This window comes from Akebia trifoliata, chromosome 5 (genome assembly GCF_017979445.1).
Source record: "Akebia trifoliata isolate Shusen 1 chromosome 5, ASM1797944v1, whole genome shotgun sequence".
NCBI classification, from domain to species: domain Eukaryota; kingdom Viridiplantae; phylum Streptophyta; class Magnoliopsida; order Ranunculales; family Lardizabalaceae; genus Akebia; species Akebia trifoliata.
Genome location: NC_141379.1, coordinates 28,639,821 through 28,660,997, shown reverse-complemented (window position 1 = coordinate 28,660,997; position 21,177 = coordinate 28,639,821). Strand labels below are relative to the sequence as shown.

Genomic DNA, 21,177 nt, shown 5'->3' with positions numbered 1-21,177 from the left:
ATCCAAGAATTTGATAATGAATGGCTACCAAACTTCTACCTAACTTCCAACTTTAAAATTAAATTCAATTATGAAAACTAATATTTTTTGGACTTTTTTTTTCAAAGTTCATAGAATTTTTCCTTTTATAACCTTGAAACATCATATTATGTTTTTGGATGTTAAAATGAGCCCAATAACCCCTAATAAGGGTGAAATCCTTACTAATTTAGTAAGGCTAGTTGAACACTTTGAAATCTATTTGTTGCAATTTTATTACAAAAACTCCCTTACTTTATAAGTTTGCTTTCATGACTAATTTAATAAGATTTAAAATCTTACTAAGATTTGTAGGGCCTACATGGATTATCAAATGAGCAATCCAACATTACAACCTTCTAGATTTCTTGTAAAAAGTTAGAATCAACAGGAAAATAACAAATTCAAAAAACAAAACCCTTTTGTACTTGATAGTAGGTATTGAAAATGGATGAACTTTCAAATTTAAAATTAAAATGCACGTTAAAAATTAATTTTTAAGTTATTGAAATTTTGTCTTATATAACCCGTGTGGCATCATATCATGTTTTTGGATGCCTTGATGCAAAAAATTAATTTGGTTAGAAGTATGTCAATTAACAAATTAATTGCATAAATTTGAATTTTACGGTGTGATACTCGTGATAGGGTTTGCTTGGTAACAAACTTGATAAAGTGAGGTTTGGTGCGTAGGAAGGTTATTTGGCGTTGTCAACTCACAACAACTCCAAGGGGTGTTTTGTAAAAAAATGCAACAGGTAGGTCTGCCGGGTAAATCTCTCATTTTATAATGTATAGACACGTGGCAGGTTCTTATTGTTTCAACAGCTTAATACCCTCGTTTTACGACAACAAACTCTACTCTCCACCACTTTCCTACTTTGACTGTCAAGCCACAATCGAAAGTACTTTACTTTGGAGAGATTTGGTTCTCTCTCTCTCTCTAACGTTGTCATCATTCGTATAAAAAAAAACCCAATTAATCATAATTATTGAAGCCTTTTCCCCGGGATTTAACAAAACCCTAGTTGAATCGTGGTATTCGTAAAGAGAATGTAAGAAACGCAAAGATCGATCGAATTGAGATTGAATTTAGGGGGGACTAACGTATTGTTCTGCAATTCGATCGTGGATTCGTCAGTTTCATTCTGTAGAGGACTCCCTCGCGACGAGAATCTCTTAAAGGTTTGCCAGATTGCTCTGAATGTAGATTGCAGAGAGCTTTTACTTTCGTTTCTTTATTATTTTTGGAATTATTTTCCTCTTTTTACCTTTTATCTTTATCTTTATCTTTATTTTGATCTAATTCTCTAAAGCTTTCGGTTCTTAATAGAGTTATTAGGGGCAAAATATTAAAATTTAATTGAGCCCAAAAACCCTTTATTTTGCGCTTTAAGTAGGGGTATCAATGGATTGTCGAAAATTCAAATCCGATTCGAATTCGAATTCGGATAGTTCTATATCCGATTTGAAAGAATATATAATATATATTATTTTATTTGATTTATTTATTATATAAATAGTATAAGATAAAATAAATTTATTTTAATAATGAAAAATCAGTTGGATAAAGGAAAAATTATGTTTTTTTTTTTTAAATATTTAAATTATTCGAATTCTAATCTGATATTATTCGATATCTGAAAGGATAATCAGATTCGAATTCAGGTAGAGTTTTAGAACATCCGTTGGATTCGAATTCGAATTTGTATATCAGATAAAAATTTCAGATTCGGATTCGGATATTATTGTATTCGAACTGATAAGCATACGTTGACAGCCCTAGCTTTAAGGGTATCTTTAAATTACAATGTTTTTATTCCCAAAATGTAGACAAAAATTGAAAATTTCTGAAAATGGTAAATTAAAATATTTTTGTTGGAAGTGGAATTTTTTTTTCACTTTCCCATTTTTAATTGCAGTAAAACAGTTAAAAAAATGTTCTGTTTTATAAACAATGAACTTTTTCCCCCACTTTTAACGAAAATATTTAAATAAACAATGTGCCGTTTTGGTAATTTTTCAATTTTCAGCACATGTTTTGGTAAACGTTCTCTTCTTGAAGGCGCCAACTTAGCAAATTTGTAAAGGCTTGAGGAACATAGTCAACAAATTCTCCGAATTTCATTAAAATTTCCTAAAATTCTCCTTATGCATGAGGTTTTTGGAGAGGTTGGAGATGATAGGTTTTGATAAGAAACCAAATGTCTTCATTTGTAAAATCCCCAAAATTTTCCCGATTTTTTAATGAATTTTTATTAATTGAACCCACACCGACTAATTAAGCAAAATCTGAACTTTTTTATTATGTTGAGGAGTGTAGATCACAAGATCTAGGTTCACTGGGATTTTTTTGTTTCATTTGATTTGTTCTGTCCTAGGTGCAATATATATGGATTGTATACCACACAACAGCAGATTTGGCCTCAACAACAACAATGCTCATGAGGACATCAACACAGATTCTCTACTAACCTGTAGTGGACTTTGCCTCAACAACAATGGTCAGGCCCTCAGTACAGATTTTCTAATAACAACCAATAGTGGACTTTGCTTGAACCACCACCATATTCATCAGGAGTTCAACAGATATAACCTTACGGCCTACACTGGATTTGACCTCAATCATTACTATATTCAGGAACACAAAACAAATGGTACAACAGTGAAAAGTGGATTTGACCTCAATCACTATATTCAGGAAGACAACAAGGAAGGTATTTATGATTTCTTCATTTAATTTGACATACCAAGTTATGTCCAATTGTCCATGGTTTCAAATCTCGGTATTTCGTTTTGTCTCGTTCATGGTGTGAGCTCTAATACCATGTGAAGACTCAAATTCTATTGATTTCCTTTGATAACTAATTTACTATAGAAATTAACATGAGGAAATCTTAACAAGAGATAAAGTCTAGTGTATCTTAATCTAAATCCTAATATTAAAAAATCTAATCTAATCCTCATATCCATGACAATGATTTGGTGTATCATTATACACCTTATTTCCATGCATTTAACCTAATTACTCCAACATCGTACGGGCAATGAAACTATGATGTAACTAACATTTTAAAGTTTCCATTGGTGTTTCAACAGTTAAGGTGATGAAGTGAAGGAGACAATAAGTTTTTATTGAATTTTTAATGTTGGGAATTGAAGATAAAGGATCCAGATTGAAGAATTCAAATGGAATTTATTAGTTTATTGAGTCATGAGTTACTTTTTGTGTTTCTCAGCCCTCGAGAAGAAGGTGCCAAAGAGGATAAATGGTAGCAGGAGGTTGCTGTTGCCACCAGCTTTTCCCAAAGAATCCATTGCACCGCCCAGTGAGTAATTGTTTTGCCTCCACGTCTATGGAAGTGAATCATCGTCAAAGCTTTATCTAAAAAAATTGTGGTCGGCTGAAGAAATAATATTCTTTCATTCAATTTTTCTAAAATTGTCTTCTGTTAATTCAAGTGAGTTCATATCTACCCTCATTATCTAAATCCATGTTTGTTTTGGTGCAAACACAAACCATATCCTTTATTAGGTATAGATGGTAAAGGAGAGAATTTCGAAAAATTGGTATGAACATTCTGAAATTTACATAATTGGTATGAAAAAATATTTACAAAATAGGTATTTACCCATTTGGTAATTGTTTTTGGGGTGAAAATGGGTAAAGTGGCGAATATACTGTTTCTTTCTTTCTTTCTTTGTCGTGGTTTGTTTGACTGTTATTATATGTATGTTCTTGCGGTAGTTGAAGATCTATCATGTTGAAACATCATCCCCACAGTTTCATAACTATTTATTTTATTTTTCCTCCATCAGCCTCAAATGCATTTAAGGAGCTATATAAGAATGAAAATGATTATTTACACCCATCCTTAGAAACCTTAGTTATCATATTGTTTTAATCACTTCAAAACACCCATGATTTGTTCCCATTACTCCATGCTGTTATTTATTATCCCTGTTTTTTCACTTTTTGAGATATCTCGATTCTACGAAACAAACACTTAGAATGTAGGGATAGACTCTGTCTCCTATCAGATCATCATCATTGTCTATGCCCTGTCCCAATTGTTGGGTGGGAAGCATGAATTCTATGTCACCATGCATTCAAATCTATGTTGATGTTTTGATGAGATCTCATACATCACATTGACCTTAAACAGGTTCTCTCATATAATGCATCAAACAACGCTGTTTTAGATGCGAGAACACCCGCCACCTCCACCACTCGGTCCACTCCAATGCCTTTCATAATGCATCCAACCCAATTTTTTGCGATCAGTATTTGATGATGATCTATGATTTTCAATGACCATCTTTTGATGTTATCCATTGGTTATTTATGTTTTCCTTGTAACTTAGGAAGCTATTTGGTCAGGACTGATTTCAATGGAGAGCCACAACAATGAGAGTAAAAATTAATAGTAATAGGATTTACATCGTTATATAGTTCGTTGAGCCAAAATAACTTGATGCAGATATTATTTTTGTGTGAGGAAATTTATTATTGTTACATGCATAATTGATCCATAGATGAGAAAACAGAGCAACCTTATGTGGTTTACCTGATTCCATTGTAGCAGTTATATTTGCTTACTTCAGCTTTCTGTGCTTAATTTAATTTCCAAAGCTTTGCGAGGAATTGTGTCTCTTCTAAAATGGAATTCAACACTTGTGTATTATTAGCTCACAAATTTCAAGCTCTCTTCTTTGAAAAGAAAAAAAAATCAATTATTGAATCAGTTTCAATACACTTCATGTGAGCCAACATTTCTCTCCTCTGAGGACCACTCTTCTCAGTTTTTAAGGCTTTTGGATATGATCTTTCTTATTGGCATTGGCTATTAATGAACTCAATTTGACAGAAAATTAGGTTTGATTAGACAGAATTATCGACAAGTTGTATTAAGAATAGTAAAAAAATATTTGATTGTTCAAGAACTTAATGATCTACACTTTCTTTTGCAGAGAATCAGAATCGAAAGACCACAACTGAAACCAAAAACAAAAAAGAAGCTGCAGACAAAGTTGGTATTATTGCATTGCAAACATTTACCTTCCATGAGCTCGCTTTAGCTACTAAGAATTTTCGACTGGAATTTCTATTGGGAGAAGGTGGGTTTGGAAGAGTCTACAAGGGGCGCCTCAAGAATGATGGGAAGGTAAATGAGGACAAAACCTTCTTTGAATTAGGACCTTTGTTCTTCTTTTTTGGAATAATTGAAGAAACTTGGGACTGATTTCGGTTCATTATGATCAGCTTGTAGCTATTAAGCAACTTGACAGGAATGGGTTGCAGGGAAACAGAGAGTTTCTTGTTGAGGTTTTAACGCTAAGTCTACTTCACCATCAAAATCTGGTTAGTCTCGTTGGATATTGCGCTGATGGAGATCAGAGGCTTTTGGTTTATGAGTATATGCAACTAGGATCTCTTGAAGACCATCTACTACGTACGGTGGTTGTACTAAATCACTGATTTCACGATATTTCGTCGAAGGAAACTTTTTAAGAAATAATCTTCCTTTGATTTGCAATAATTCGTCTACGACAATGTTTCAATATGTGTCACATATTTGTTTGTAGATCTTGCACCGGATCGGAAGTCATTAGGCTGGTCTACAAGAATGAAAATAGCAGTAGGAGCCGCTAAAGGTCTAGAATATTTGCATGACAAGGCCAATCCCCCTATTATACATCGTGATTTGAAATCGTCGAACATTTTGTTGGATGAAGAGTATAATCCAAAACTCTCTGATTTCGGGCTTGGCAAGCTTGGTTCTGTTGGGGATAAGCCTCTGGTGTCATTGAGAGTGATGGGGACACATGGGTATTGTGCCCCGGAGTATGCAAGAACACATCGACTGACCTTGAAATCGGATGTTTACAGTTTTGGAGTTGTTCTACTGGAGTTAATCACAGGGCGAAGAGCCATCGACACCACCAGACCAACTGAAGAGCAAAATTTAGTTTCTTGGGTAAGTTTCTTCTTTGCTCTTTACTTTTTGTTTTTTTCTTGTCTTGAATGTGAATCCATCAGAGAATGAATTTTCTTTGAATTGGAATTTAGAAATGGTGTTGATGAATTCAAGAAGAAGTTGGTTAGGGTGCTCGAGTATAATGGAAGAGATGGGACTAATCGTAATCCTTATGAAGTCATCCCCATCAATTTATGTTAAAAATATGATTCATCACTAATCAATTTTTATGAATCATCCGTGTAAATTTATTCAGTCTGACCTAAAACTAGATTTCAAACAAAAGCTGCTACTTCTGTTTACCTAAAGCTCGTAAAATTACCTTGTAGGAATGTCAAGGAACTTTGTGGGGTAAGGGATCTTGTGGAGGACCTTTGAACATTCTCGACTATTAATTGGTTTGGTCAAAAGATTCCAATTAGTAGTCTTCAACTGTTCCTCTAACAAGACTTGTGTTGGGACCTACCTGTTTGCAAAACAATTGTCTCGATTGTGAAGAATGTCTTCATGGTAGCATCCTGCAATGTACCTGAAGTCATGTGCTTTTGCAGTCCAGTATTCTTAAGCTGGTGCTTCTTGATACTTCTGATGGGGAAGTATGCTCTTCATAATTTTAATCAAATCTTGAAGGCTGGTTTTCGGTAACACGTAAAATTTTCTTTGATCAGCCATAGATGTTTAGCTTTTAGAGAGCCTTGTCGGTTACTTCATGTATCTGTCCAAGTCCAACGACGTGTTTATGTCTAGCTTATATTCAAGTTGATTGAAATTGTGGTTCAAAAACATTTCGATACCTTCTTTCTTCGATATTTACTTGGTGTAGATGCTGTTATTATGCTGAACAGGCACGACCATTTTTCAAGGACCTAAAAAGGTTCCCTCAGATAGCAGATCCACTTCTTCAAGGGGACTTCCCAATAAGAAGATTTATTCAAGCGGGCTCTATTGCTGCCATGTGTCTTAAAGAGGAAGCTACGGCACGTCCCTTGATTAGGGATGTTGTAAGTGCACTAAGTTTCCTTGCAATGGCCCCAACTGACGAGGGGAGGTCTGTATCTTTTCCCATTCTGTCATCATCTTCACCAGATAAATTGTCAAATAGTGACAAAGAGAACTGAGACGAACATAGCTCGGATGAATGCAAATGAGCTGTTTCTGAAGTCATAGAATGGAGTTCGAATAGAGGGAAGGAAACAACAGGAGATTAGTTTGATTATGGTGAGTAGGATATGGTTTATTTCAAATTAAGATAAATGGGAAATATTATTTTGTGTGAGGCATTCACCTCGCTGACCGTTTCATATATGTTGTAACTTAAAAGGACTTTGATGTATGAATAATGTTGTGTTAAACCTGTACTCTAATTCTGTGATTATAGTGAAAGATATATAAAGAGTGATCAATGTAAAATGTATTTTTTGGTTTCTGATGAATCAAAGAGCTGCAATTAACCTACCCTGTTTCATGCATTTTAATTTTTAAGATAGTCTAGGTTGTCACTCAAGACTTGATAATGTCTTAAAAGAGTTTTATTAGTAAAAAGAGATCCACTGCACTTTGGTTTTCATGGGATTTGAAATGTTCCTTGAGAGGATCTGTGCACGGACATAATCTTGGCAGTTTAAACATAAACGAACCTGGAATTTTTTGAATTTCAACAAGTCAGTAGGTATATAAATTATCATTAACACTTATCTCCAAAGAAAATATCCCTTTATCGAAGGATACCAACAGTCAACGAGGCATAAGACCATAATTGACTCTCCTTTGTTGCTACTTTAAATAATATAAAATCCCACCATAAAGAAGGTCTAGTTGGTTGGGGCTCTCCATCAACATAACCCTTACAATTTGAGAAAAAACACATATTTCATTGAGATTAATTCCAATCTTCTAAGGATTAATACACATATTTGAATAGTGAGGCTAGCCTTTCCCTATTCAAATAAGCATTTGTTTCACTTGCAGTAACATGATTTTGTTCTTTCAGGATGAATTTTCCTCAAAAATGGATTAGGTGTAGACCACATGGAAGAAAAAGCGGCTTTGAATTAGATTACAATACTAAAGATATGTAGGATAAATAAGCAAACGAGGAACGATCTTAATACAATATCGGGGCAAAAAATAATAATTCAAAGCCTTAACAAAGTTTCTCTCATTTCGACCAGTTGCAATACACATAGAACCTTAACAAAGTTCCCTGAATTTATCAGGGTAATAATGAATGGAAGAGGAGAAAATGCAGTTGCCTTTCCATCCCAAAACAAATTAATACTGCAACCAAACACTTTAAACATTCACAACCCGAGAATCTTTGTTGTCGTCCTCCTCCGCCTGCTATATCAATGGTGTCAGGAAGATATCTTCAACATCAACAAACAAACAATTAAGTCCCCTAAAACAATTAGACTCTCGTAAGAGATTACAACTACAAAATCATAAAGCTAACAATGTCCATGTATCCCTCAAGTTTCTACTTTATAAAATGTTGGCTAAAATTCTTATGTTTTAATTAAAATTAACTTAACATATTATACACTGTATGCTCACTCAATACACCTCAGTTTTTAAACAATGTCTTAACCTCATTCGGTTTATCGGAAAGATACATCGACTAAAACTATTAATTAGAAAGTCAATAAAAATATTTCCAAAATACAAACAAAAATATGATAGCGTACTACTGTTACTCACATGTCTTCTTCAGGTTCGTTCTTGAGAGCACTCTTTGCTATGCACTCAAAAGCTGCTAACACGTTGAAACCTTCTTTTGCAGAAGTCTCGAAGTAAAGGATATTTCCCTTGGAGGCACACCATGCCTTTGCCTTCTTCTCAGATATCTGAAAGTCAAGAATGTCATTGAGGTTCATGCACATGTCTATATTAGCCTACTAATTCATAATTGGATACTTGCTTCCATTACCACAGCTATGTTGACAGAAGCACACCAAGTATAACAGTAAGATGGCAAGACATACTAACCTCTAGCTCATTTGAAATAATGTTCACATCAGCGGCATTGATCTTAACAGCGGGCAGTTCTTTCTCCTTGCAGGACACCCATTGAAAATGCATTTGGAGCAGATTTACTAGAAACCGAAAGTTTGAGAGCTGATATTGGCACCCCAACTTTTACTTATCACGCCCCAATTAAAGATATTAAAACACACAATTCAAGCATTACATAAGTTTGGTTCAAGTTATTACCTCGACATTAAAAAGGATTATAACACTTTCAAACAACTCCAGCATTATAAAAGACTATCACCGTCCTACGACTCAAACAAAAAACTATTAAATAACTTCAATCGTTGCTACGTTCCATCCTCAAACATTACAAAAGTTTGGTTCAAGTTATTGTATCACTTATTAAATTGAATTATTTGAAACTAAAATTTTATGCTATTCTAAAAAATCTAAAAAAGATAATTGGTAAATTTTTTTTATTTTATTACACTATTATTAAACTTGAAATTTTCCATAGAGCAGGTTTACTCACCGTCATAATGACCGCATCGAAAGATTGGTCTAGTGAATGTTCCTCATGGTTTGTCGACATTGAGTGCCTGCCAAAGACAGAAAGACCAGCAATGAAAGCTAGATGAAATATTCTCAAATCGAAATTAAAAAAAATCCTAAATAATTACGGATTTTTTGTCTTCATCAAATCGGAAAATCAAATTAATATAAAAGAGTGATGGGAGGAGAGAGAGAGAGAGAGAGCGAGTGTACCTATCTTCGTCGAGAAAGAGGTAGTTGTGAAACCGTTCGAACAAGGTTTCAACGAGAGCGAGAGAGAATAGGGAGAGATTGAGAGAGAGGGACGAGAGGGAGGTAGTTGAGGGGAGGAAGTTGCAGCAAGAACGAGAGAGAATGAGAGAGTGAGAAGAGGGTCGAGAAGGTTTCAGGCGAGAGAGAGAATAACTCTCTATCTCTGTTGAATTCAGCTCAGGGAGATAACACTAAATATTTAACAATAGAAGGACGGCGCTGTAAATAATCTATAGTTTATAACTTAAACACAAATTGCGTCTAGATTCAATCTCAACCGTCCAATCGCGTTTAATCCAACGGTTTTAATATGTTTGTTATTCCGTCTGTTAAAGCGTGAGACAGCGAATGAGACCCATATATATATATAGGGAATGCTAACGTCCAAGACCTCATGGGGACGTTAACATTGTCCAACACTCTTTTTTTAATAATACCCCTCCTCGTTTTGTTTTTTAGTGAAAAATACAATGGCATATTAGTCTTTTACCTAATAAATACATTTAGTATGCCTTTAATAAATGCATTTATTATGTTGGCATTGATTGCCAAAGCATTTATTACAAAAAAGATATTTAATTCAAAATACTGAAATGATCATATTATTTATTATGTAAACAAACATTTATTGTATAAAAGACCAATACACCCTTGTCTTTTTCACTAAAAAACAAAACAAGGAGGTGCAAAGATCTACGATTTCCAAACTTGTCCACATCTTGGAGTCATTTGAGTATGCCACCTGGCGAGTCATATTATCAAGAATATATATATAAATATAATAATGTTGGAGTGACCTCATGATTGTATCACATATGGGCTAAAAGTTTCAGAATGAGCTGATTTTTTATGAGGATGTTCTCTATGGTGAGAAAATCATCATCGCAAAAAATCAACCAATTCTGAAATTTCAAACCTTAGTTTATAAGTTGAAGAATTGTGAACCGTCAATTTTTTATCATTAGTTTGTAACCACTTTTCATGGGGTTAGAAGTTTCAGAATTGGCTGATTTTTTGTGAGGATGATCTAGTCACTATAGAGATCATCCAAACAAAAAATCAGCCCATTCCGAAACTTTTTAGTCATATAAGACAAAACTTTGTCTAGGATTTTGTCAAAAGAACACCACCCATATATATATATATATATATATATATATGGGGAATGCCAATATCCAAGACCTCATGGGGACGTTAGCATTGTTCAACACTTTTTTTTTTCAATAATACCCCAGCTCGTTTTACTTTTTTAGTGAAAAATACAAAAACATATTAGTCTTTTACCCAATAAACACATTTATTATGCTCTTAATAAATGTATTTATTATGTTGGCGTTGATTGCCAAAGAAATTTACTACAAAAAAAAAAAAAAAAAAATTAAAAATACTTAAATGCTTATAGTATTTATTATGTAAAAAAACATTTATTATATAAAAGATCAATATACCCTTGTCTTTTTCACTAAAAGACAAAATAAGAAGGGGTCTTGTTGGAAAAAAAAATTATTGGATAATGTTAACATCGCCATGAAGTATTGAACGTTAACATTTCCTCTATATATATATAGGGGGCAGTTTAAGGGCTATATGTAAAAACATATGAAAAAACAATGGTTTTTCAAAATATGGGTTAGAGGTTTTGGATTGAGCTGATTTTTTGCAAGGATGGCCACTATGATGAGAAGATCATCCTCACAAAAAATCAGTTCAATCAGAAACTTCTAAATCCATCAAAAGTGATTTATTGAGAAAATTGGTAAAAAATCAACGTTCCACATTCTAAATCACTTTTAATGGGGTTAGAAGTTTCAGATTAGACTGATTTTTTTTTCGGATGATCTTCCCATCATAGAGATCATCCTCACAAAAAATCAACTCAATCCAAAATTTCTAACCTATATTTTGAAAATTTATTAATGTTACATTGTTTTTACATATGTCTTCTCAAATGTCCCTTGAACTTGACCCATATATATGTATATGTACGCCTCGAGATACACGAGTGCATTTCCCCATAAAAAGTGTATCCCAAGGCAAACAGATCTACGATTCGCAAACTTGTCCAGGTCATGGAGTCATTTGAGTATGCCACCTGGCGAGTAATATTATCAAGACTATATATATATGGGAAATGTTCAGCAACAAACATTTTGACAAACATTTTGGCAAAACATTTTTGAAAATATGGGTTACAGGTTTTGGAATGGGCTGATTTTTGGTGAGGATGATCTCTACAGGGAATAGATCATCATCACCAAAAATCAGCCCATTCCAAAACTTCTAACCCATCAAAAATGGTTTACAAAAAATGGACGGTTCACAATTTTTCAACCTGTTAACATGGGGCTAGAAGTTTTGGAATGGGCTGATTTTTGATGAGGATGATCTCCTCACCGTAGAGATCATCCTCACCAAAAATCAGCCCATTCCAAAACTTCTAAACCATGTTTTGAAAAATGTTTTGCCAAAATGTTTGTCAAAATGTTTGTTGCTGAAAGGGACCCTATATATATATATATATATATATATATATATATATATATATATATATATATATATATATATATATATATATGGGTCCCTATCCGTGGCCAACAGTTTGGCAAACATTTTGGCAAACACTTTTTCAAAACATGGGTTAGAGGTCTTGGAATGGGCTGATTTTTGGTGAGGATGATCTCTACGGTGAGGAGATCATCCTCACCAAAAATCAGCTCATTCCAAAACTTCTAGCCCCATTTTACAAGTTGAAAAATCGTGAACCGTCCACTTTTTGTAAACCATTTTTGATGAGGTTAGAAGTTTTGGAATGGGCTGATTTTTGGTGATGATGATCTCCTCACCATAGAGATCATCCTCACAAAAATCAGCCCATTCCAAGACCTCTAACCCATGTTTTGAAAAATGTGTTTGCCAAAATGTTTGCCAAACTGTTGGCCGTTGAACGCTACTCTATATATATATATATATATGAATTATGCTAGAGTGACCTCAGGATTGTATCACATATGACACATCCTAATGTAAAAGTTTCTAAGAACCATAGATGGTTTTCATTGAGATACAAGTCAAAAAGGATTTTTTGTTCCTACACATGCACTTTCACATGATCATGATGTACAATATGAGGTACAATCTTGAGGTCATTCTAGAATGATTTATATATGTACATAATTTCTTGGTTGCTTCGAGAAACTTCCTATTCATTCTCCTCGTGGGTCTTTGAGAAAATATATTTTAATTTTTTCAACTAGTCGAAGTTTATATATATATATATGGATTAGGATCTGTATACACATAAAGCTACAACGTGTTTTGTCTTATATGGGCAAAAATGTTTGGAATGGGCTGATTTTTTATGAGGATGATCTCTATGGTGAGGAGATCATCCTTGCCAAAAATCAGCTATTATGAAACTTCTAGCCCCATGTTTATAAGTTGAAAAATTTTAGACCGTCCAATTTTTGTAAATCACTTTTGATGGGGTTAGAAGTTTTAGAATGAAATGATTTTTTGCAAGGATGATACCCTCAACATAGAGATCATCCTCACAAAAAATCAGCCCATTCTGAACCTTTTTAACCATATAAGACAAAGAGAGAAAGTATATACATGCATGAAGAATAATGTGAACACATTGTCCATGGACCACAACCATAATATATATATATATATATATACATAATTTCTTGGTTGCTTCGAGAAACTGCTTATTCATTCTCCTCTTGGGTCTTTGAGAAAATATATTTTAATTTCTTCAACTAGTCGAAGTTTTATTTATATATATATATATACATAGTATATACATGCATGAAGAGCAATGCGAAGACACGGTCTATGGACCACAACCATAATATATATATACATAATTTCTTGGTTTCTTCGAGAAACTCCCTAGTCAAAGTTTTATATATATATATATATATATATATATATATATATATACATACATGCACGCATGGAGAACAATGTGAACACATGGTCTATGGACCACAACCATAATATATATATATATATATATATATATATATATATATAATTTCTTGATTGCTTCGAGAAACTCTTTACTCATTCTCCACAAGGGTCTTTGAGAAAATACATTTTAATTTCTTCAACTAGTCAAAATTATATATATATGAAGAGAGAGAGAGAGAGAGTATATACATGCATGAAGAACAATGTGAACACACGGTCTATGGACCACAACCACAATATATGTATACATAATTTCTTGGTTGCTTCGAGAAACTCCCTATTCAATCTCCTCATGGGTCTTTGAGAAAATATATTTTAATTTTTTCAACTAGTCGAAGTTTTAAATATATAGGGCTTGCTTGTTTGCACTGTAGACAAGTGCAAACAGAAACGTTTACGTTTGTTTGAGGGATGTGGGGTGCCTGGATGTTAAAATTTTGGTGGTTCTCACCGTAAAATAACACAAAACTTAATTAAAATTGCAAGAAATCTTCGTAAAGTGTTGCAGAGAAAATACCTCCACAAAAATTTACGTTATGTTAAATTTCCTTTCTCTCTCTCTTTCTCTCTGCTCTCTCTCACTTTTCCCAATTTCTTAAGTACTTGTAGGATAGAATCATACTTGGAGCTAATTTCTATTTATATTTTAAAATTACAAAATTAAAAAAAAAAATGATTTTTTAAATATAAGAAAAACGAGGGATAGAATCCTACCTCGTTAATTTATATTTATTTCTTAAATTAAAAATAATAATAATTGTGGGATAATAGTCTTACTTGCGCTAATTTATATTTATCTTTTATAAATTAAAAAAAAATATTTTTCATTGGATGTAGGGTACTAAAATGAGTTTGGGGTGAGTTACATTTGGGCACTATTAGTGCTAATATTAGCATGTTTGAGGCAATGGGGTTTCTTTTCAAAATGAAAAATTAGTAAGTGGAAGTTGGTATCATGTAGTAGATGGTTTAAAGTAAATTGTAGCTGATTAAAGAGATTTTAGATTTCTATTATAACCCTGGTTTAAAGAGAATAACATTGTATGACCTATATAGAAATGCTTTGTTTATAATTTTTTAATTTATTTTAAAGTGATAGGTAACTATTTATCATTTTTTATTTAATTTTAAACAAAATTTTAGAAAGAAAAATAAAAATTTTTCAGTTTTTTTTTTTTTGACGTTACCGTGATAATCAAGTAAACGTAAAATTTTGCATTGGACACAACAAAACATTCTAATCACAAAAGTATGTAAAATTTAGTAAATACAAAATTTTGTCTTTGTGATGGTTTACATTGCAAACAAGCAGGCCATAGTATATACATGCATGAAGAACAATTTCAACGCATGGTTTATGGGCCACAACCATAATATATAGAATAATGTTGGAGTGACCGAAAGAATATACCCCATATCGCATATCCTGATGTGAAAGTTTGTAGGAATCATTGATACTTTTCATCGAGATACAAGTCAAAAAACGTCTATGGTTCCTACGCACTTTCACATCTGGATGTGTAATATGAGGTATAATTTTGAGGTCAGTCAAGCACGACTCGTGTGTATATAATATAATTTCTTGGTTGCTTCGAGAAACTCCTTATTCATTCTCCTCTTGGGTCTTTGAGATAATATAATTTAATTTCTTCAATTAGTCGGAGTTTTATATATATATATATATATATATACAAGCAAGGAGAACTCTGTGTAGGAATCTCCCACCTGTACACAGGTTTACCCTTGCTCTTCTAATTAACCCCAATATTAGATTTGATCTACTGCAATATGGGTTTTTTGGGGTGGATAACAAGTGGTGTTAATCCAAATCGTTGGTCCACCGATTGGCTTTCTCAAAATTGTAGGCCCGCCGGCAGTGCTGTTACTCCAAATCGTAAGCCCGATTGCCTTTCTCAAAATTGTAGGCCCGCCGGCAGTAGTGTTACTCCAAATCGTAAGCCCGATTGCCTTTCTCAAAATTGTAGGCCCACCGGCAGTGATGTTACTCCAAATCGTAAGCCCGATTGGCTTACTCAAAATAGTTGGTACGATTGGCTTACTCAAAATCGTTGGTACGCCGGCAGTGATGTTACTCCAAATCGTAAGCCCGATTCGTAGGTCAAAATTGTGAGCACGGAAGGTATGGTTTCTTAATTTAGATTTTAGACTTGGATAATGACTTTGTGCCCTTGCCATGGGTCGATTTATCACGACTCTTTAAACTTTTATCAAATTCATATCCATGATTGTTAAGATGATGAAGTGAAGGAGAAATGACTTTTTGATTTGATTTTTAATGTCGGGGATTGAAGATAAAGGATCCATATTAAAGTATTCAAAAAGAATTTATTAGAAATCCCGAGGGGTTAGCTCAATGAGCAATAATTCCTCAGGGTCACCCGTGAGGGTGCACCCTCACTTATCCACTGCGTGTGATGTGCGGGCGTTGCGGGACTAGTCCTTAGACAAGACCATGGTCTATGGGTTAGCCAAAGCTCAGATATGGGTCGGGCTTAATCCATAGGGAGCACTATGTCATAATAAAGAAGTTGGGACCTTGATTTTGCGGACAAAACGATTACTATAAGCAATCATTTTTAACTGACAGATTTCATCAGTTACCCCAATAAAAATGACCCAATTTTTAATTGAGGTCAATTTTAACAACAAATCGGGATCATCCTTTGATGATGTCGTTTGGGTCATCTGTCTTTGTTCCCCCACATCCACGATTTACCTACTCTCTAGAGTTTTACATTCTCTCACGCATCAACTCTCTGCCTATTGAAATATTTAGCCCAGCACAAATGAATCACAACCACTAGATTATTGGAGATCCACCCAATTTTGCATGAGAAGGCCAAATATATTTTTGAAGAGGATTTTCTAAAATTCCTCCAGCAGGAGCAACTCACGTGTTCCTTAAGGTGCTTGTTATGTCACAATGTTGATTAAAATAACATCAATCTCCAAGTTAAAAGACTTCTAAATAGATATGGGCGGAAATCTTAACATGACGAACGAACCATATATACAAAATTAGTGGGTTTGGGTCAAACCTAAATGGATTAGGGTGATAATAGTGTCGACTCCTCTAACACGATTATGAAATGGGTTGGGTCTAGGTTAGGGACATATACCCACTTAACCCGTTTTGACATTTTTAGTTATTCTGTCACGAAGAAACATAGGAATTAGCTCAAATATCAACAATTATTTGAAGGTTTTTATTTATTTATTTTAATTACTCATTTTTAAATCACATTATTATTTTTTTGTCTCTTTCTTTTTTTATCTAATTATTTTTTTATTCATTATTTCTGTTTTATAAGCATGGAATTGGAGAAGCGTTTTATAAGCATGGATTTGGAGAAGCGATGGTGACAAGGATGAAGATAAATTAGGAAGGATGTTTTTATTATTTTTATGTTTTAGCCAAAGATATGTAGTTCTTGTATTAGGCTATGGAAGTCTTTTTATTTGTCTTCTTTTTTCGTCCCTTTAATTGATTGTGATAAATTTGTTGTGATGAGACTCAATCTATATTTATGATACTTAATTTAAATTGGTAGATATTGGTTAGGATTTAAAATGAGCCAGTTTCAGTTCAGATCTAAGTATATACATATACAGATCCAATTTCTTTTATTCAGATCTGTATCCATATCTGAATCAGACTTAGAATTTAGTAGTTAAAACTATATCTAGACCATATTGTCTTCGCTAAATCTAAATCCGACTCGACCAAATTACTTGATTCGGTGGGATAATTTCAAGTGTGATGACCAATCCTTCCTTGATGGACTGATTATTTTTTCTAGGACGATCTTAATTTTCCTGTTGGAAATTTCTATCTGCCCACTGGTCTACGGGTGATACGATATAGTTACTTTATGCATTATGAGGTATTTTCTCATCAAGTTATTGAAGACATGATTGCAAAAATGTGACCCTCTATGACTTATGATGGCACAAGGGGTATCAAATCTTGAGAAGATGATGTCTTTGAGGAAATCAACCACGACCTTGTGGTCATTGGACTTACATGTAACATCCTATACATGTTTCGTCCAAATACCACTTGTTATGTGACCCTAATGATTGTTTTTAATATCTGTTGTAATTGGACCTTTAGGAATACGTCTATCTTTAATTAGTAAATGAATAAACAAAAATAATTATATAAACAGTTTATTCAAATATTTAAACTTTTTTTTTACTTATTAAAATATTTATTACACCCCAATCATGATCTTTACCTTCCTAACCTATCTCCTATCTTCTAAGAACGTGTCAATGATAGAAATTTTTTGCTCCAACGAAATTCAATCCCATCAACCAATGGCACAAAGTCAGCTGTATTAAGTGCTTCCCTAACGTGGGTAAGTTTGTAAATTGAGGCCACGCTTGATACAAACGGCTTTAAGCTATTGGTTGGAATTGTTGAAATCTCTGGTTGACTTTCTTGTGAGCAATCACATATGCCCACGTGTATTGAATGTCATTTTTAATTTACTAAAGTACCCTTGTTAGTTACAAAAGTACCCATGTGTACTTGACGTGGAAATCACCGACAAGTCCGTGAGCAAAAAACGACTCCTCAATAAATGGCATTACCCTCTTATCCTAACTTATCTCTATCGTTTCCAATGTCTGATTAATGCTTACATGATTGGGTCAAAGTAATTCACAGTTTTTATTAGTTTTATTTAAGGGAGAATTACCAAATTGGTATGGTAAAATTGAAAAAATACCAAATGGCATACTGTTCATTTTATTAATTTTATTTAAGGGGTCGTAACCAAGGGTATGTTGGTAAACCCATTAATAACTTTCATAAAGGCAGAGGATCAGCCACAATAGAGAGAACCAATGGGATAGGGACTAGAAAAGGTGGAGCGACTCTCGTACCTTAGGCAAAATTGTTTGGCTTGACAGCTTTGACAAAGATTTTAACCAAGATACCTTTCTTCGAGCTCACTAGAGAAGGCAAGGATGTGCTAATCGATTGCCCTGAAGATGTTTCGGAAGAAGGTAACTCTACATTGGACAGCTACTTGGTAAGACATTTTTTCAATGCTAAACTACCTTTTTTATTGGTGAAAAATGCAGTGACCTCCTTATGGAAAGTGAAAGGCTCCTTGAAGATTTTCTCAAATGACAACAAACTCTTCTTTTTCAGATTTGAAAAAGAAGAGGACATCCATGATGTTCTTGAGAAAGGCCCCTGGTTTGTTAGAGGGAAACTTATGGTACTCAAGCATTGGGATCCTCTAGTGGAATCATAAAAGAGAAAATTAGCCTCCATTCCCTCGTGGATCAAGCTGTTCAACCTTCCTAAACACTTATGGACCCCTAGAGGTCTTGGTTAGCTCTTGCATTACCTTTGGCCACTCAAACTCCAACTGCCCCAATGCTAGGATTCGAGGTTTGTTCAGCAAAAGTAGAAACCCCCAGGAGAGTGCATAGCCGAGAAGAACAACCAAGAAGAGGCCACCATTGTTGAACCAGTTGCAAGTGATTGGAAGCAAGTCAACTATTGGAAAAGAAGTCCCAATGCAGTTGTTGGAATCATGATCAAAGAAACCCATGGCCCATTGAGAATAACAACACATCAATGGACCCCATAGAAGCTAATGAAGATTCCGAGAAGAGGCTATGAAATGGAACAACTCTGTGGAAGAGGGGGAGTGCTCTGTGCCCCCAACACTTAAAGCTAATGTTCAGGTTTCTAAAATTAACCCAACACCCCATACTCAATGCCCCTCAGGGAGCTGTATAAGAGGAGGAGGGAGCTCTCTAGACCCCCTAAGAAGAGGAAGAAAAAGAACAAGAATAGTATTCTTACTAGTAGGTTCCAGGCCCTTAGTGAAGCCAACCTAGGTATGAAAATAGGGTGCATTCAGCCAATCTCAGGGATTGAAGGCATCAAAGGGAAAGCCTACCCAAAGACTAACAAGAAGAAGGTGTATGCTAGAATAGAGGGAGACATTGACAAATGGACTTATTCAGAGCCAAGTATAGACATTGCTATAAGAGGGAGGGGGAAACCCACCTGGTTCCCAATGAATTTTGCCTCTTGGAATGTTAAGGGTCTAAAGGACCTTGCAAAGCACAATGAGGTGAGGAACCTCATTATGGAGAAGAAGTTAGCCATCATTATCCTAATTGAAATCAAACTTGGTAGCTAAAATGTTGATAGAATCATGAAGAAAGTTTGCCCCTCATGGCGAAGCATTGACAACTACGATAAGGTCATCAATGGTAGGATTTGGGTTTTTTGGGACCCAAACATCGTGAGCGTTCTCCTTGTTAGTAAAACTAATTAGATGACACCTCTCTTGTAATGAGAATGCCTTGGATTCTCATGAGGGACTTCAACTATGTCAAGAATCAATTTGAGAAAGTGGGTGGAAGGAACATTAATTTTGCTGCCTTTAGGGAGTTTACTGAGTGTCTCTCTAATTGCTGCCTCATTGATATCAAAGTCTCTGGGACTATGTTCACTTGGAATAATAAGGAGGAATCAATGAGGATTTGGTCCAAGTTGGATAGAATTTTGGTTAATGTCGAGTGTGTGGATGAATTCAATAAAGTTGAAGGGTTGTTTATGCCTACTGGCTTATTAGATCACAACCCATGTCTAGTGAATACCTCTAGAGCTATGTTAGGGGGGAAGAAGCCATTCAGATTTTTCAACTATTGGGTTGATGAAAATGGCTTTCTTACTGTTCTCAAGGAAGCTTGGGACATGAGAGTGCATGGGAATCCTTTTCACAGATTCACTATCAAACTCAAAGTTGTTAAGGCGTTGAAAGCTTGGAATAAGGCCAAGGTTGAAGACAGATTTAAATCCCACAGAGAAGCTCATAGTGGCTAGCTACTGTCCAATTCACCTCGCAAGCGAATCCTTGACTTGCATTCCCTATACAGGTAGAAAGAAGGCTTTCTAATGCCTATGCCAATATCCTTAGAGTCCCAGAATCTGAGATTCAGTAGAAGTCAAGAGTCAACTGGCTAAAACTAGAGACAACAACAATGCATTCTTTTACCATTCTCTGAAGGTTAGGAGGTTTAGAAAGATGATCACTATCATTGTTGGGAGAGAAAGTCGTCTTATCACTGATGTTGCAGATCTAGAATTAGAAGTAGTTCAACACTTTAAATCCGTTATAGGCTCCAACAACATGAACAACATTCTGGGCAACTAGGAGAATGTATCCTTCTCTAAATATCTTTCTAGTTTGGATCAAGATCTTCTTGGCGTGGATGTTTTGGATAGTGAGATTCAAAGTACCCTGTTCAGTATAGATGGATTCAAAGTTCTTGGCTCTGATGGATTCAATGCTTGCTTCTACCGAAAAACACGAAACATCATCAAATCAAATCTCTTTAAGGCTATCAAGAGTTTTTTTCAAAGTGACAACATGCT

General features: G+C 34.5%; 3 protein-coding genes and 1 long non-coding RNA gene across 7 annotated transcripts; 3 read left to right on the top strand and 1 right to left on the bottom strand.

Annotated features, from left to right (window-relative positions):
• Nucleotides 1-915: 915 nt before the first annotated feature.
• On the top strand, nt 916-7,462 carry LOC147401979 (putative serine/threonine-protein kinase PBL7). 3 transcript variants are annotated; one of them, XM_086443482.1, is made up of 7 exons: nt 916-1,203; nt 2,400-2,735; nt 3,258-3,347; nt 4,990-5,183; nt 5,282-5,471; nt 5,605-5,996; nt 6,326-6,830. In XM_086443482.1, exons 2-7 carry the CDS (start codon nt 2,411-2,413, stop codon nt 6,389-6,391), a joined length of 1,257 nt encoding a protein of 418 aa, XP_086299608.1. In that variant the 5' UTR covers nt 916-1,203; nt 2,400-2,410; the 3' UTR covers nt 6,392-6,830. The 3 variants fall into 3 exon arrangements, with proteins under 3 accessions (XP_086299608.1, XP_086299606.1, XP_086299607.1); XM_086443480.1 differs by lacking the exon at nt 6,326-6,830 and adding an exon at nt 6,842-7,462 and having other exon boundaries at nt 918-1,203; XM_086443481.1 differs by lacking the exon at nt 6,326-6,830 and adding an exon at nt 6,842-7,461 and having other exon boundaries at nt 919-1,203; nt 5,321-5,471.
• Nucleotides 7,463-8,529: 1,067 nt separating this feature from the next.
• On the bottom strand, nt 8,530-9,696 carry LOC147401978 (ras-related protein RABG3f-like). 2 transcript variants are annotated; one of them, XM_086441593.1, is made up of 4 exons: nt 9,499-9,696; nt 9,207-9,271; nt 8,982-9,110; nt 8,530-8,839 (listed from the first exon to the last, which is right to left on the bottom strand). In XM_086441593.1, exons 2-4 carry the CDS (start codon nt 9,249-9,251, stop codon nt 8,690-8,692), a joined length of 324 nt encoding a protein of 107 aa, XP_086297719.1. In that variant the 5' UTR covers nt 9,252-9,271; nt 9,499-9,696; the 3' UTR covers nt 8,530-8,689. The 2 variants fall into 2 exon arrangements, with proteins under 2 accessions (XP_086297719.1, XP_086297718.1); XM_086441592.1 differs by lacking the exon at nt 9,207-9,271.
• Nucleotides 9,697-14,897: 5,201 nt separating this feature from the next.
• Nucleotides 14,898-17,310, top strand: LOC147401977 (uncharacterized). Its single transcript, XR_015178238.1, has 2 exons — nt 14,898-15,885; nt 17,078-17,310. It is a non-coding gene; the product is annotated as an uncharacterized LOC147401977 (long non-coding RNA).
• Nucleotides 17,311-20,097: 2,787 nt separating this feature from the next.
• Nucleotides 20,098-20,625, top strand: LOC147401976 (uncharacterized). The gene has a single exon (XM_086444460.1). It carries the CDS (start codon nt 20,098-20,100, stop codon nt 20,623-20,625), a length of 528 nt encoding a protein of 175 aa, XP_086300586.1.
• Nucleotides 20,626-21,177: the final 552 nt, after the last annotated feature.

Coding starts and splice junctions, on each gene's coding strand:
- LOC147401979 (XM_086443480.1), top strand. CDS start 2,411: ATGGATTGTATACCACACAACAGCAGATTTGGCCTCAACAACAACAAT. Junction 5,472..5,604: donor TCTTGAAGACCATCTACTAC/GTACGGTGGTTG, acceptor ATTTGTTTGTAG/ATCTTGCACCGGATCGGAAG. Junction 5,997..6,841: donor AGCAAAATTTAGTTTCTTGG/GTAAGTTTCTTC, acceptor TATGCTGAACAG/GCACGACCATTTTTCAAGGA.
- LOC147401978 (XM_086441592.1), bottom strand. CDS start 9,558: ATGTCGACAAACCATGAGGAACATTCACTAGACCAATCTTTCGATGCG. Junction 9,111..9,498: donor TCGATGCGGTCATTATGACG/GTGAGTAAACCT, acceptor TGCCAATATCAG/CTCTCAAACTTTCGGTTTCT. Junction 8,840..8,981: donor TTATTTCAAATGAGCTAGAG/GTTAGTATGTCT, acceptor CTTGACTTTCAG/ATATCTGAGAAGAAGGCAAA.
- LOC147401976 (XM_086444460.1), top strand. CDS start 20,098: ATGCCTTGGATTCTCATGAGGGACTTCAACTATGTCAAGAATCAATTT.